The 14,470-nt window shown below is 40.3% G+C and overlaps 3 protein-coding genes across 4 annotated transcripts in view; all 3 read left to right on the plus strand.

Annotated features, from left to right (window-relative positions):
- LOC104641239 (COMM domain-containing protein 1) overlaps positions 1-5,076 on the plus strand; it is a 127,574-nt gene extending 122,498 nt beyond the window's left edge. For both annotated transcript variants that reach the window (XR_012834773.1, XR_012834775.1), the window contains exon 5: positions 2,640-5,076. The gene's annotated coding sequence lies outside the window, so the exon portion shown is untranslated. The remainder of the gene's footprint in view (positions 1-2,639) is intronic.
- The window catches only part of EHBP1 (EH domain binding protein 1), a 382,104-nt gene that overhangs the window by 18,750 nt on the left and 348,884 nt on the right, over positions 1-14,470 (plus strand). The window lies entirely within an intron of this gene.
- On the plus strand, positions 2,649-5,076 carry B3GNT2 (UDP-GlcNAc:betaGal beta-1,3-N-acetylglucosaminyltransferase 2). The gene has a single exon (XM_010311785.2). It carries the CDS (start codon positions 2,649-2,651, stop codon positions 3,840-3,842), a length of 1,194 nt encoding a protein of 397 aa, XP_010310087.2. The 3' UTR covers positions 3,843-5,076.

The raw sequence follows: 14,470 nt of genomic DNA on the forward strand, positions 1-14,470 counted from the left end.
ACATGTGGGACTGATAGCATTTACAATGCTTTATGTGATGGAACCACTGTCATGTTGCCAGACTCGTACTTTTTCTGATGAAAAGTTCTACCAAGTCTTAACAGTAAATGGGGATTTTTCTGTGTAGGATCCTTGTCTTGTTTGCTGCAGGGCATTGCAACGCTATAAGTGAAAAAACATGAAGATTAAGGAAGATCTTGTAGTTACAGAATTTGAATGCTTACCCAAAAGACATAGTGATTTGAAGGATTTTGTTAAGTGATTGAAATAAAATTTTCACATGTGGTGTCTCATTGTGTTCAGAACAGTCTTGGGTCAAGCATCCAGATGACTTACAGAGATGTTGAATACTCATCCTTTATTTGCTAGGGGCTGTGAACAGATGAGCTGTGTGGTGCTACCTAACCTGAAAAATCAGGCTGCAGCTGAGGTCTTGACAATCCTGTCTCTGTTAGCTATTAGGAGCAGGATCTTCTCACCCTGTTGTCTCGGGAGTTCTGGGACTATAGGTAAAATACCACATCATTTGTTGTTCTAGTGAGAGGTGCTGTACAGGACAGGGTAGATAAGCACTGATGTGCGTGCTGAACTGCATGGGATAGTACAAAACACGGGACATCTGCTTCTCCAGTATTTTTGTGTGTACTGAAAGGGAAGTGAGGAAAAATAGTATATAATGATCTGCTTTTAGTGGAAGCTGCTGTGGCAGTTAAGAGGAAGATAAAGTTTCTTTGAACTCTGTGTGGCCAGTCAGTACTTTCTAACAGGTCAGCTGTTTAGCTTAAATGATGGCACTGACCACAAGTATGTTTTTTGTCTTTGAGATGTAGAAGAAAACTATTTTAAAATTAAAACAACATACTTCATAGCTAGCTGAGAATAGGACATTAAATAAAGTAGATCTGGCCTGAGGTATACACATGCATAAATATATAAATACATATAAACACACATGTTTGTATATAAATATGTATAACTATGTTTATATGTAAATATATAAACATACATAAAACATGCATAAATATATAAAAATACAAATATGTAAAAACCATAAATATGCAGATGGTACATGAGGTCAAATCAAGGAAGAGTAGGGATTTTTCTCTGAGTAGTCCATTGTTTCTAGGAGTGGCTTTTTAGTTAAATTTTAAAAATCCCCCCCTTTGGATTTAATGAGAATCCAGGGGTCAAATGAGGAAAAAAATAGATTACTGATTATTTACCTGCTGCTTCCTTACTAAATTTTGTGTTTAACTTGCTGAGGAGTAAAAGAAAGCAAGACTGGGCAAACTAGAAGAGACCAAGGGTCAGTGTAGCTCAGGTGTCTGGTGATGGCTGGAAATAAAATGAAAAGAGCAAATATAAGGTGTACTTCTCAAGTGTACCTTCCTAACTGCTGTTGCTCTGTGACTTCAGGATCTCTGAGGCACTGTTTACAACTGGGTTTTTAACAGTGATTACAAATCTTTTATTTCATTAGGTTTTTCTGGTGTTACAATAATCATTTGTATAGTTGGCAAGTGAAAGTGTCTTCAACATAAGTTCTGTATCAGCCTTAAATGTAGTCTTACTAACTTTCTTATTCATTCTGAATTATTTTCTATTCTGACTTCTTGATTTAGAATGGCTTGTTAAATTTTGTGTAGTTTGTACATTGATATCCCCCTAGGCTAGTAAACATTTTGATAAGTACTATGTGAGAGGAACACGCTGTTTTCATGTTGCTCGTTGTACTTGTGCGCCTTCCATTCTCGCAGCTGTGGAAGAAAGAGGGATTGATCCATTTTCTCTCCCCGTAAAAACTGGAGATGGGTCACAGAATAACCTTTGCTACAGGAGAGGTACACTCACTATTCCTGGTCTTACATGTATGGGAAACCTGTCCTTTTTTTGATTTCTCTTCAGTTTCTTTTTCCTTCATAGGAATAATTACACTTCTGCTGCTATTTCATTTTCTTTTCTAGTTGGATGAAAAAAAAAAATCAAAATTCATGTTCTCTTGTGTCTGCAGAGATATGAATACCAGCAATGCGGCTGGCCAGTTTTGTCAGCCTCTCTCCCAAGGAACAGCCAAGTGAAATGGACAGAAACAAATTGTATGCTTTAAAATTCAGCTCTGCCTATTATGTAGTTGGGAGATATAAGAGTGCAAGTATAAAAGCTTGAAACTTAATTTAAAAATAACTGGCCTTACCATATAGCAATTTATTCTGTACCCTTAAGCTCACCTTACTAGCAAGAAAAAAGTTTCTCTGCCTGCCTTTGCCAAGCTGAGGGCTCAGATTCTTAATTGTTATACAGTCAGGTGTTTCAAGGAGACTTAAATGAGGAGCAAAAACTGCTGGCTAATTTAGACATGCTGTGAAGTGCTATGTAAAATTCCGAAGTAGCAAATGGAAATTTTACATAATTAACAGCTTCTTGTTTGCTGATGAAACCCCAAACCCCTACTAGCTGTAGGTACACATGTATTAGAGGTAGATCCATTTTGGCTTTTTTGTTTTGGGTGTAGGTAAGCCCTGTTTTTAGGCTACTAACTTGCACGTTCTTCATCTGAAAGTATTTTACATTTTTATGAGATCAAGAACTTGATAGGAAGAAGGCTAAAAATCTGTTTGGTTTTTTCCCTCTCTTTCCAGATATGAGAAATGAGTGTTGGACGCAGAAGATTAAAGCTGCTGGGAATTCTGATGATGGTAAACATTTTTATTTATGTGATTGTGGAAGTATCAAAAAGTGGCAGCCAAGAGAAGAATGCAAAAGGTCGTGTTATTATACCACGCAGCAAATTCTGGAGAAAATATACTCCTCACAAAGCTTATTGGAACAAACAGCAACAGAAGCTTGAACTGCTGTACAACCCTATTTTGACCTTGCTTTCCAATATGACTGTGGAAGAGAACTTGGTTTCTAACTCGAGTGTTCTCAGTTCCTGTGACCCTGACCCATGGGTAGCTTCAGAGGTTAGTGACTTTGCAACCTTGCCAGACAGATTCAAAGACTTTCTACTTTATTTGAGGTGTAGAAATTATTCATTATTAATGGATCAGCCAAACAAGTGCAAACATAAACCTTTCCTGCTGCTGGCTATTAAGTCACTTACACCCCATTTTGATAGAAGGCAAGCAATTAGGGAATCTTGGGGCAAGGAAATAAAATTGGGGGATGTGACAGTCAAAAGGGTCTTTTTACTTGGACAGACTCCACCAGAGGATAATTTTCCTGATCTTTCAGACATGATAAAATTTGAGAGTGAAACCCACCAAGACATTCTCCTTTGGAACTACAGAGACACTTTCTTCAATTTAACTCTGAAAGAGGTGCTGTTCCTCAAGTGGGTCAGCAGCAGTTGCGCAGATGTCCAGTTTATTTTTAAGGGTGATGATGATGTTTTTGTGAATACCCATCAGATCCTGGATTACTTGAAGAGCTTATCAAAGGACAAAGCCAAAGACTTATTTATAGGCGATGTGATCAAAGATGCTGGACCTCATAGAGAAAAAAAATTGAAGTACTACATCCCAGAAAGTGTTTATGAAGGTTCGTATCCTCCATATGCAGGAGGCGGTGGGTTCCTGTACTCTGGTGATCTGGCATTAAGACTGAATAATGCATCTGACCAGGTACTCCTTTACCCTATCGATGATGTTTATACTGGAATGTGCCTTCAGAAGCTTGGGCTTGCTCCGGAAAAACACAAAGGCTTCAAAACATTTGATATCGAAGAGAAATACAGAAATAACATATGTTCCTACACAAACTTAATGTTAGTACATAGTAGAAAACCTCAAGAAATGATTAAGATTTGGACACACTTGCAAGATCCACACTTAAATTGTTGAAGTAATGTGCATAAGTGTCTTAAGTCCAAAGAACTTCCCAAGTTTGGGTATGACTTTCTTGCTGGACCATTGAAGCTCTGTTTAATAGTTTAATTTTCTCTGAAACTTTCCTGTACTTTTGAAAATGAGAATAATACTAAAATTTGAGGGGATGGCTTGAAGACTTGGTCCTGACTTTTCCACTGTCCTGGTGGTCATTATGTTTCAATATTTGTCTTAATTTTTAAAAGGACTTCAAGGATGTAACTAGCTGTTAGTGACTGGTTAGCTGTATTGGAAACAGGGGTTGCCTACTACAATGCATCTTTCATTATTTGTGATGGTGGAAGAAAATTTTTCCTGGAGTAGTGTTGTGTGTGGAAACCACTGTAAATTGAAAATTCACAAATTGGAGGAATGTAGTTTTACTTTGTGTGAAACACTGTTATGAGACTTTAACTACTGGATTTTTTAATTTATAGTTTTCAGTCTTTTTGCACCCCGGAACAGTATTTTCTCTTACAATCTTTTGTGCAAAGCGTGCCTGTGTCTGAAGGATTTACCCTTTTATTAGATGATGCTTTTTTTTTACCAAAAAAGCATAATACGGTTTGAAACACCCTATAAAAGAACTGAATATATAAGGAAAAGGAAGAACAGATTTTGTTTGGGGCTGGGCAGTAGGTACAGTTAGGTCTGCCCCTTGCCCAAAGCTTACGTGAGGTAAAGCTGACTTGTTGCTCATGTTATTTATGTGAAAAGCTACTCTGGTCAGTCCTTGTTTTCTGTTTTGGCACTAAATGTGATCAGGTAGCTTGATTTGATGCAAATAACTGAAATTGCACATTGCTTATGAGAGCATGGTTTGGATCTCCTATAAAGTGGTAGCAAATCTAGAATTGTGCAGATCCTAAGAGTTTTGAATTTTGAAACAAACTTTGAAGTTGCATGATGTCTCATGTAGAGTTAAACATGTTCTCAAAACTTGGATTTTCTTCTGTATTTCCACATCTTGCTTATAAGAATTATTCTAAATAGTGGTTGCTTCCTTTGTATATGTAGAAGTGCCTGTCTATTTATTGTTCAGATTGAAGACCAAAACATTTTCTTAAATATATTTTGTGTAACATTTTATTTGTATAGTGTTGTCACTCAGATATTTAAATAGAGCATGTTATTTTAAATCTGTGAGATGTGTAATGTTAAATAAAGCTAATTGTTATTTTTGAATTTAAAAAATAAAATGTGATTTAAATATTTCTTGTAATGCCTCATTTGAGACGTAATGTTGACTTACAGAGCAGTGTGTGGCATTCAGTAACGTATTTCAGAAGTTCAGAAGGAAAAGGCTTTGACAACTTTAACGCTTCTGTAGTAGACTATGAAGAAAATGTTGTCACAATTGTGCATGGATTTGTTAGATGATGTAATAGATGGACTACTCTGGCAAAAGCAAGGGAACATTAAGTGCTCTAGGAAAAATAGTATCTACAGAAATAATTACCTGTACAATAACACTGCTTGAACTATTGAAAGGACTCAAGGAATGTATTGAATGGCTGGCACTTTAGTTTTTGTTTGAAATAACTTGGCAGCTACAAGTCTTTTGGCTTCTTCACCTGCTTTCTTGTTACTTCATTTACCTTGAAGAACAGGTGTGGGTTTTTTTGTTTGGGGAGTGGTGAGGTCTTCTGGTCTTCTACTTTTGTGTTCTGTAGATGTTCACTGTTGTGGTGGGTTGACCCTGGCTGGAGGCCAGGTGCCCACCAGAGCCGCTCTATCACTCCCCTCATTCACTAGACAGGGGAGAAAAAGTACAATGAAAAGCTTGTGGGTGGAGATAAGGACAGGGAGAGATCATTCTCTAATTATCATCACGAGCAAAACAGACTGAACTGAGAGAGGAAATTAATCTAACTTAGTAATAAGCAAAACAGAGTAGAGGAATGAGAAATAAAGTCAAATCTTAAAACACCTCCCCCCACCCCTCCCATCTTTCTGAGCTCAACTTCACTCCCAGCTTCAATCTCCACCCCCCCTCAGCAGCACAGGGGGACGAGGGATGGGGGATGGGGGTTACAGTAAGTTGATGGCATGTTGTTTCTGCTGCTTCTTCATCCTCAGGGGGAGGACTCTTCTCATCATTCCCCTGCTCCAGCACAGAGTCCCTCTCACAGGACACAGTCCTTCACGAACTTCTCCCACGGGTTGCAGACCTTCAGGAGCAGACTGCTTCAGCTTGGATCCCCCATGCAGTCACAAGTCCTGTCAGCAAACCTGCTCTGGCGTGGGCTCCTCTCTCCACGGGGCCACAGGTCCTGCCAGGAACTTGCTCCAGTGTGGGCTTCCCACGGGGTCACAGCCTCCTTCAGGTGCCTCCACCTGCTCCCGCGTGGGGTCCTGCACAGGCTGCAGGTGGAATCTCTACACCCCCTCATCCTTCCTCCATGAGCTGCAGGGGGACAGCCTGCCTCACCATGGTCTTCACCATGGGCTGCAGGGGGATCTCTGCTCTGGTGCCTGGAACACCTCCCCTCCTTCTGCACTGACCTTGGTGTCTGCAGTTTCTTATATCTCCTCACTCCTCTCTCTGGCTGCAAAAGCTCTCCTGAACTGGTTTTTTCTCTTTCTTAAATATGTTACCACAGAGGCGCTGATTGGCTTGGCCTTGACCAGCAGTGGGTCTGTCTTGGAGCCGGCTGGCATTGGCCTTATCAGACACAGGGGAAGCTTCTAGGAGCTTTTCACAGAAGCCATCTGCTTCTCACAGAAGCCCCCCCGCTACCAAAACCTTGCCATGCAAACCCAACACAACTGTCAACCCCCAGGATAGATAGGTAGATTAAAGACAGACTGTGCTCTGGTATTGTGCCATGAGGTTTGGCCCCTGTGCCTTGTCATTCGCCATGAGAAATTACACCTTTCTGAAAGAGCTGCAGGTTTTACTGTACGTGTGTTGCTTCCTACTCTGTTCTTCCTAGCCATGTTAAACACCCTATTTATTTCTAAATATTAGTGGGATTTTTGTCAAGAGTTTGGGCCAAGTTAAAGAAAAGAAGCTATGCTGATGATGGGGAATGCAAGTAGAGCTGTGATGTTAAGAGTCTTCATGGACTAGAGAGAGAGGAAAAGGAGGGCACTGTGAGTGAGCAGAGACACGGGAGAGAGAGACAGAGGAGAGGCCACCGAGCACTAAACCTAGTGATGAGTTCCAGAGAAGGGTCAAACACAACAAAGAGCAGAAACAGAGGGACAGGAAAAGATCCCAAGAATTAAATCCTATGAGTAAGATGGGGTGGAGTGCACATGTGATATTAACCTGTTAGTGAAATGGGTGGGATTGGAGTGCCAGCATTAATTACTTTATACCCTTCCTGTAACCATGAGATTAAAACCAGGCCTCTTGTATAGGACACAACTGAGAATAAGGAAAAATTGAGTGGTACTTGCCAAGGGTAAATGCTGAGATGAGAAAGTATCTACCTGCCTTCTGGAGTGACAAGAGAAAGAGGGGAGAGGAAAAGACTGAGCAGGTGGCCCCAGTGGGCTAATTAGATAAAAGGTAGTGGAGAAGAAATTGGACAGACTAGTCTTGTTTACTCTGGGTGTGGAGAAGTGCCTGTGACTGTACTGTCTGACTGAGTCTCCAGTCCACTCCCATGCAGAAAGAATTTGGAGTGTGTGGAGTAAAGAGTAAGTGAAATAAGAACAGAATAAGGAAACAGAATGCAACCAAAAGAATGTATGGTGGGAACAGGATTTAGGGGGAGCTGGGAATGGAAGATGAAAAGTCTTTAAAAAGCAGATACAGTATTAGGTGGTTGTATCTGGGTTGGTTTGGTTGTGTTTTGGGGGTTGTTTTTTGGTTGCCAGTTACTGGTTTTTGGAGCGTAGCTTGAGCACTAGGTAATTTAAATAAAAAGTGAAAGTAACGTAATTAAATCAGGAATATTTATTTACATATGGACTGATTACCTATTAAATTTAGAGTTAAGGGAACAATGAGCAAAACTGTTAACTACTACTAAATAAATGAATTACTTTTTTTTGGAATTACTTAATGAAAAGCGATCTGAGAAATAGAGGGAGCTAAAGATGGTTGGGTTTTTTTCTTTAAGGGAGAGGAAAGAGTCTACAAAGATGAAAGCATGAGAAGGTTTGACAACAATGGAAGTAATGGAATTTGAAAACTGAAATAAGAGGTGTTTAGATGAGATGATTGAATATGGATGTAGTCTTTATTTTTTTTTTCTCCTTCCCTTGAATACAGCAGGGAAAATGAAGTGCTTCTGTGATTAAGTGACATTGCATCAGGCTAAGTCATTAGAATCCATTAGCTTGTTTGTATAAAGGCTCAGGCCTTTGCTTCTGAATCCAGTTGGGAGGAGGAAATACAGGCTTTTGGATAAGGAAAGTAAATGAGCTATAATTAATGCCCAAATTATAATATTTATCTTCTAGACGATGAAGTCCCTTTTTTCTAAATAAAATATTTTCCTGCCAGTTGGTTACTTGGACTATATGCACTTGGATCCCTTCTCCTCCTACCCAGTTTTATCTTGTTAGGTAGGCTTGAGTGAAATGTAGCACTTGACAGGACTGGCGATAACAGAATTCCTGACAACCCTTTCTGCTTTTCAGTGTTGGAAGCACTGAAAGCCAAACTTGGAAGGAGTTTTGGCTGGAGAATACAAGAAAGATGCAGAATAGAATTTAGTAAAACTTCTGTGTTAGGTATGTAATTCAACAAGGATCCACATGCAGGTAATTCTTAATTTCAGGTTTTGTGATGTGGTAATGAGCAATTGAGCTCTTATCTGTTGTGCTGATCTAGCTTACGGTAAGCAGTTTACTCCCTGCAATCTAGCCTCCTTTCCCTTCTGGTTTGTTACACCTCATATGCATAAGATTTCCACTGTAGTTGTGTCTGCCTGAGGGCACCAATCCAAACGAGTTCATGTCTACACTCAACTATTTCCTCCTCACATAATAATCACGAAACCAACTTAGCAAATAAATAGGGCTGGGAGACCTGCTTAATGGATCCCTTTTACAGACAATAATGCATGGAGATGGTCTGGAAGGAGGAATGTCAATCAGTGTGAGCAGAAAACAACACTTCAAATTCTTTTCAGCCTCTTCCTCAAACTTTAATTTAAAGTTGTTGCCCTGTTCCTTGCTGGATGAAGATGAGAACAGGAGTGGGAGTGAGAATTTAGTAAAGCAAGTAGAGTTCTGGAAGCCAAGTCATGGCCAACAAGACCCATGTTATGCAAAGAAAGTAACCTACTAGTGGTTTTCCCAAGAAGGAAAGTTGAATAAGGACAGGGTCAGAAAGAGCCAGTCTTGATCTTAACCTCACCAGAACATTTTGATGTCTTGTTTTCCTGTATCTCCACATCATATTACAAACTTTATGCTGCATGATTTAAGCAAATTTTCTAAATGTCAAGGGTGATGAAATACTGAGGAGGTCAGTTTTTCTTTTATTTTGTTGTGCTCAAACCAGGACTTTAGTTGCCAATCACAGTTTATAATATTTGTATTGGCCCAGCCTGCTCAAAGTGGTGTTTGAACAACTCTGGCTAGACTGGCGAGGGATGGCTGAACAGCACCTCTTGGAGTTTGCACGCCAGCCTTTTAAAGAGATTTATGGTCTGTTTTCATTTGTCAATGAAAGCATTTGTACCCTGTCTAATGTCTGACTGAACAAGGTGAATTGGACCTAAGCTGATATTTGTGCATCAGCCTTCACTTCAGGGCCTGTTAACATTTATGTAAGTACAGAACAAACCTGCATGATCTCATATTTTGCTCTGTTTTCCATATCTGTGTGTTGCAGTTGTCAGTTATCTTCTTTTTTTAATTGCCCTCCAGCCTAAGGACTTCAGACTATGAGTTATGTGCTTATAACACACACCCTTCTCTGCTGCAGGGGCTGGGGCACTTGGCAGTATGCAGCATATTTGCTCTCTGAAGAACTGTAGAGGGAGGCCTCTAAACTTGCCTGTGGTAAGTTTATAGCCCAAACTTTCTGTTCAGGTCAGCAGTAGCATATCTGGTGTGTGTTACAATTGCAGAGGCCTGACAAGTGTTGGTCAGTTCTGACCTTAGGTGTGTTGTGATGTCAGTTTTGTGGTGGCACAAAGGGAATTCATTCAGCCTCAAAAGACAAGGAAGAGATGGGATCTCTGCTTTTGGGATCTCTCCCGTTGGCTGAGGTCTGTAAAGTTACTGATCGTAGGTCAGGCCCTTCTCTCTGTCTTACCCTGCTCTCTTCTGAGAGGAGGGATTCATATGAATACATACTGAATTTCCTGTCAAAGATGTATCGACATAGAAATTTGCACAATCTCAAAATTTATGGAGAGAAAATTCTCAATCAGTCCTCTAATTTCTGGGTTCCTTGACTTTGCTGCTTCAAGCAGTGACCTGTATCACTCTTCCCAGTCTTTGCTGCTGAGCTCCCTGTCTAAATGCATCTGCCTTTCTTGCCTTGTTGTTATGTCTTTGTACCCTCTATCCTGTGTTGGTGGAGATGAAGTGCTTCGCTCTCCAGTAAACCTCAAGGTTGAGGTTTACTGAGAAACAGAAACACCTCTTCGGTTGACTGGAATGGATGGATATTCCCCTTTCTAGCAGATGGATTTTGGTTGTCTCGCACTGAATAGACTTAAGGTACTTGATTTTTGTGGCTTCCTCTTCAGTGACAGGCTCTTGGATAGTGGAGGAAAGAGAGAGTTTGGACAGTGTTCCCTGGGAATTCAGCTTTAAAAAAAAAAAAAAAAAAAAATCATTGACTTCTATCAGAGCCTGATTCAAACTGTTTCAAACAGTGGATTAAGTTGCGGGGGGGGGGGGAGTGCTGAGCTGCAAATCAAGCTGTAAACTTTCTGATTTCAAAGTTAGCTTTTCTACTGTCACTGCCATTGTCATTTCTTTGAACAAAACTGGGCAGATTGGAGAGAGTTTCTACAAGGGTTAGAAATAATCCCTAAATATCCTCTGTTAGCTTTTAAAGCCACAAGCTGCAGCTTAGTATTTGTTATGGCTGTATTTTTGTGTCCTTTTCCCCTTTCCCTCCATCCCTCTGCCTAATTTTTGACCAAATTCTGCTTTTTGTTGTTTCTGCTGTGTGAGGGAGTTGTACATGATTCATTCGTGTTTCCTTGCGTGGCTGAAACATGTCATCTGTTTTTTCACCGCTACTCCTACCACTGCCACTGATACTCCTCCTAAGGAAAAGTCAGTTATCTCATGACGGTCTGAATTCTGTCTTTTTTGGGGACACCACACACATGTTACACTGGCAGACCAGCAAGAATGCATGTGTGATGGGTATTTGAAAGCCCTCTGTAAAACCTGTGATTTCCTTTTAACAAGACAAGCATTTCATTCGTACAGTAAGTTTGAGTTGTGCATTCAGAAAACAATGTCATCCTTCAAGTCACCTCTCTCCTGTTTTCTTCCCTGTAGGATTACTCAGTTTCTTAATGTTTTCGTTGCATTTCGTGCTCCTGGTATCCTGTAAGGTTAGATTGTTAGCTGTTGTGATAGAGCTGGAAATGGCTGTGGGATTGTTGTTCAGTCTATGTAACTACTCAGCTGAGCAGGGAGGCTAGCATCTGTCAACTCTACAGAAATCAAACCCGAAAGCTTACCTTGTGAGTAGAGGCAAGATTAAAAATATCTAATTTTAGACCAACATTTTAGTGAGATTTTGAAATATTCTTCAATAATGTTATCGAAAATAGAAGCACGTTTTTGTACCTAGAGACCTCTTGTGTTTTTCTTTTCCAAAATCTGTGTCACAGTTTGCATTTTTATTGTCCCATATTGAAGCATATACAAATGATTAAAAAAAAAAAAAAAAAAGGCAGAGGGGAGGGGAAGTCACCACTACAGACATTGCAAAAACTTTCAGGTATGCAACAGCCAGGGTATGAAATAATAGACTAAGCTGAGGGAAGAAATGACCCCTCACTAAGATGGATCCCTTGTTATGCACAGTGTGAGGGAATATTTTTTGAAGATGTAAAAACAAAGGAATTTGTCTGTTTTCCTTTCCCTTCAATCTTTCTGGTACATGAGGAAACAGACTTCTGCTTTAGATGTAGGTTTGGCAGCTACTCAAGAGACCCGAGAGAGAAAATTTCATCATGTTAGTTGTTGATCACTTTCCTTATGCAAAAATAAATGTCACAGAGAACAGTGATTTGTTCTGTTTTTCTTTATCCTACTTGGTTTTGATACAATCCCAGGTGCTCAGCAAAAATATTAACGATGCTTGGATTAAGATAATGATGAATATCATGATCAAATTTGAAATGTAAGCAATGCTTTACAATTCCTAGAAATTGGATGAGCTTCAAGAGAGGTGAGCTGCACAACCTAGCTTTGCTTGTGCCCTTCAGATTTTGGAGGTGTTTCTCATTGGAACTAGGCTGAGAATTTATTCTTGTTGTTAGAGTGGTCATCCATTTTCTGTATAAAAATAACCTGGATTGTTCTAACTTATACTCAAGAAAGAGCTATATTGGGCCAAACCAAGTCTAGACTGGTCCTTCAGGCCTCTCAGAGGAAGCACAAAATGCTTCTGATAGTTTGGGAGAGCCTTTAATCATGATTAAAAGTTGCTTCTAGACCATGGTGGTTAGTAACAAGCAACACAAATATCTTCCAGGAGTTTGTCTGGTTTTTTGGTTTTTTTAAAACTTCACTGCATGCTGTGGCAAAGGGCTCTGCAACATAATTATGTGCTGTACAAAAATTTGATATCTGGCACTCCAAGAATGAGATAATTAGTCAGCATCTCCTCCCTCCCTCGCAATTTGGAGTGGATGCAAGTACTAACCCCCCTTCTTTATCAAAGCCAGAAATCTATGCCTGAATCTTGAAGAGTTGACTTGCGCAGTAGCAACTTGCTTTTGAGCAAAATACCACGTTGTTCGAGACCTGCAGCAACAGTGTGAGAACTAGCATGTGCATATGGTATACTATCACTGGTTTCCTGCATCTTCTATGTCTACTCAGTCAAAGCCTGCAGTGCTGCTGAAGCACACTCAGCATGGTGGAAAACTTATATCCAGGGAGGTGTTGCCCCCGAGAATCCATATGGCACATGGATTTAGCACAAAGGGTATCTTCTATTTTATATCTATCTCTGTCTTTTTGGAATGGACCATACCACCATCCCCAGTGGGTGTTGGTGATGTAACTTAAACTGGATGTCCTTGTGATCTTTTAGTAATGAAGTTTAACAGGAAAAACTGAAAGCTTTGTAGGTAGTTGGGTATCAGTGTCATGATGCATTGAACAGCTTTTTTTCCTCCATGAAGTATACCTTCATGTGATATGTGTCAGCTCTTATTTGATGCTGATTATCTATTTATTCTGCTCTAACTCCCTGCTTTTTAATTCCTGACCTTTCTTCTTCACAGGAAAGTAAGATAAACCGTTTTAGCTAACTTTGGAACTGATTTCCTAGTACTTGCTACGCCAAAATTTGCCACATTTTCCAGTTCTCTTGTGTGTCGCCTGAGCCATACTATGTGTTGTAGTTGGAGCTGCCTGCTAGAAAATTGTCCCTGCTTAAGGAGAAGTGAAATATATGCCTGTGTCTTGGGAGGAAGAGTTGGTGTGGACCCAGCGCAGTAGTTGTCAGATGATGCATGGTCCTTTATCCCACTTTCCAGGTGGTTCCAACTAGGAAGGCACATGTGACACATGCATGTGCTTTTCCCCTATTCTGAGTGTGTTTTAGGGCAGGAGAGAACGTGGACCTCCTGGTTCTGCTCTCAGTTGGGTGGTTAAGAGTGTGATATCCTTTCCCTTGTTTTATTTTTGCTTGTTCTCAGGTGGTGTGTTTTGGATTTTCCCTGTTTTGGAATGTTTGTTGTATGTAGCTGGTGTTTAACGCCAGAGAGATCTGAATCATTGACTCGGGGTAATTAATACTGACCTAATTACATGGATGAGTTTTGCACTGAAATTTTTAATGGTACTTAATAATTAGAAGAGTTCTTTGTTCCCCACCTCTATGATTCAGTCCTTTACCTTTCATGCCTCCAAAGAATAAGGACACTTGACGAAATGAATTCCCTGTTTATTTTGTGTTGGGTAACTGAGTCCCTGTGCCTCCTGCCTGGAGAAGCACGGGACATTCCTGCAGCTTAACCTCTCCACAGAGAAAGCTGTGGTTGAATTCAGCGACACTGTATTGTACCTCATCTAAACCAGGGGAGGACTTTGTAGGAGATTGCGGAGGTCAAACAGGGACAGCAAAACTCACAGACTGCAGCTCTGTCTGTGGCTGTTGCACGCAGCGCAGCTTTCTGTTCAGGAAATCCTTAAGCCATGTTCATTTAAGGGGAAGTGTGCTAGAGAAGATACATCTTTATTTACCATCTTATTTACATCCATCCACAAAGCATCTGTCTACAGAGGAGGCTCTTACATAATATGGTAGAGTTATCCTTTACCTTCCTAACTATGAGAGTGCAGGGTTGTGTCCTAAAATTGCAGTAAGTAGGAGAAGCCCAAATGATAGAGGCATCACCTCTCCCGGTTTCACCAGGAGAAGAGGGCAGCATGATTTCAGACCTACATCACGCCTGTAATAAAGTAGTTGCGCACTTGAAGCAGCAATC

This window comes from Balearica regulorum, chromosome 3 (assembly GCF_011004875.1).
Source record: "Balearica regulorum gibbericeps isolate bBalReg1 chromosome 3, bBalReg1.pri, whole genome shotgun sequence".
In the NCBI taxonomy this organism is placed as follows: domain Eukaryota; kingdom Metazoa; phylum Chordata; class Aves; order Gruiformes; family Gruidae; genus Balearica; species Balearica regulorum.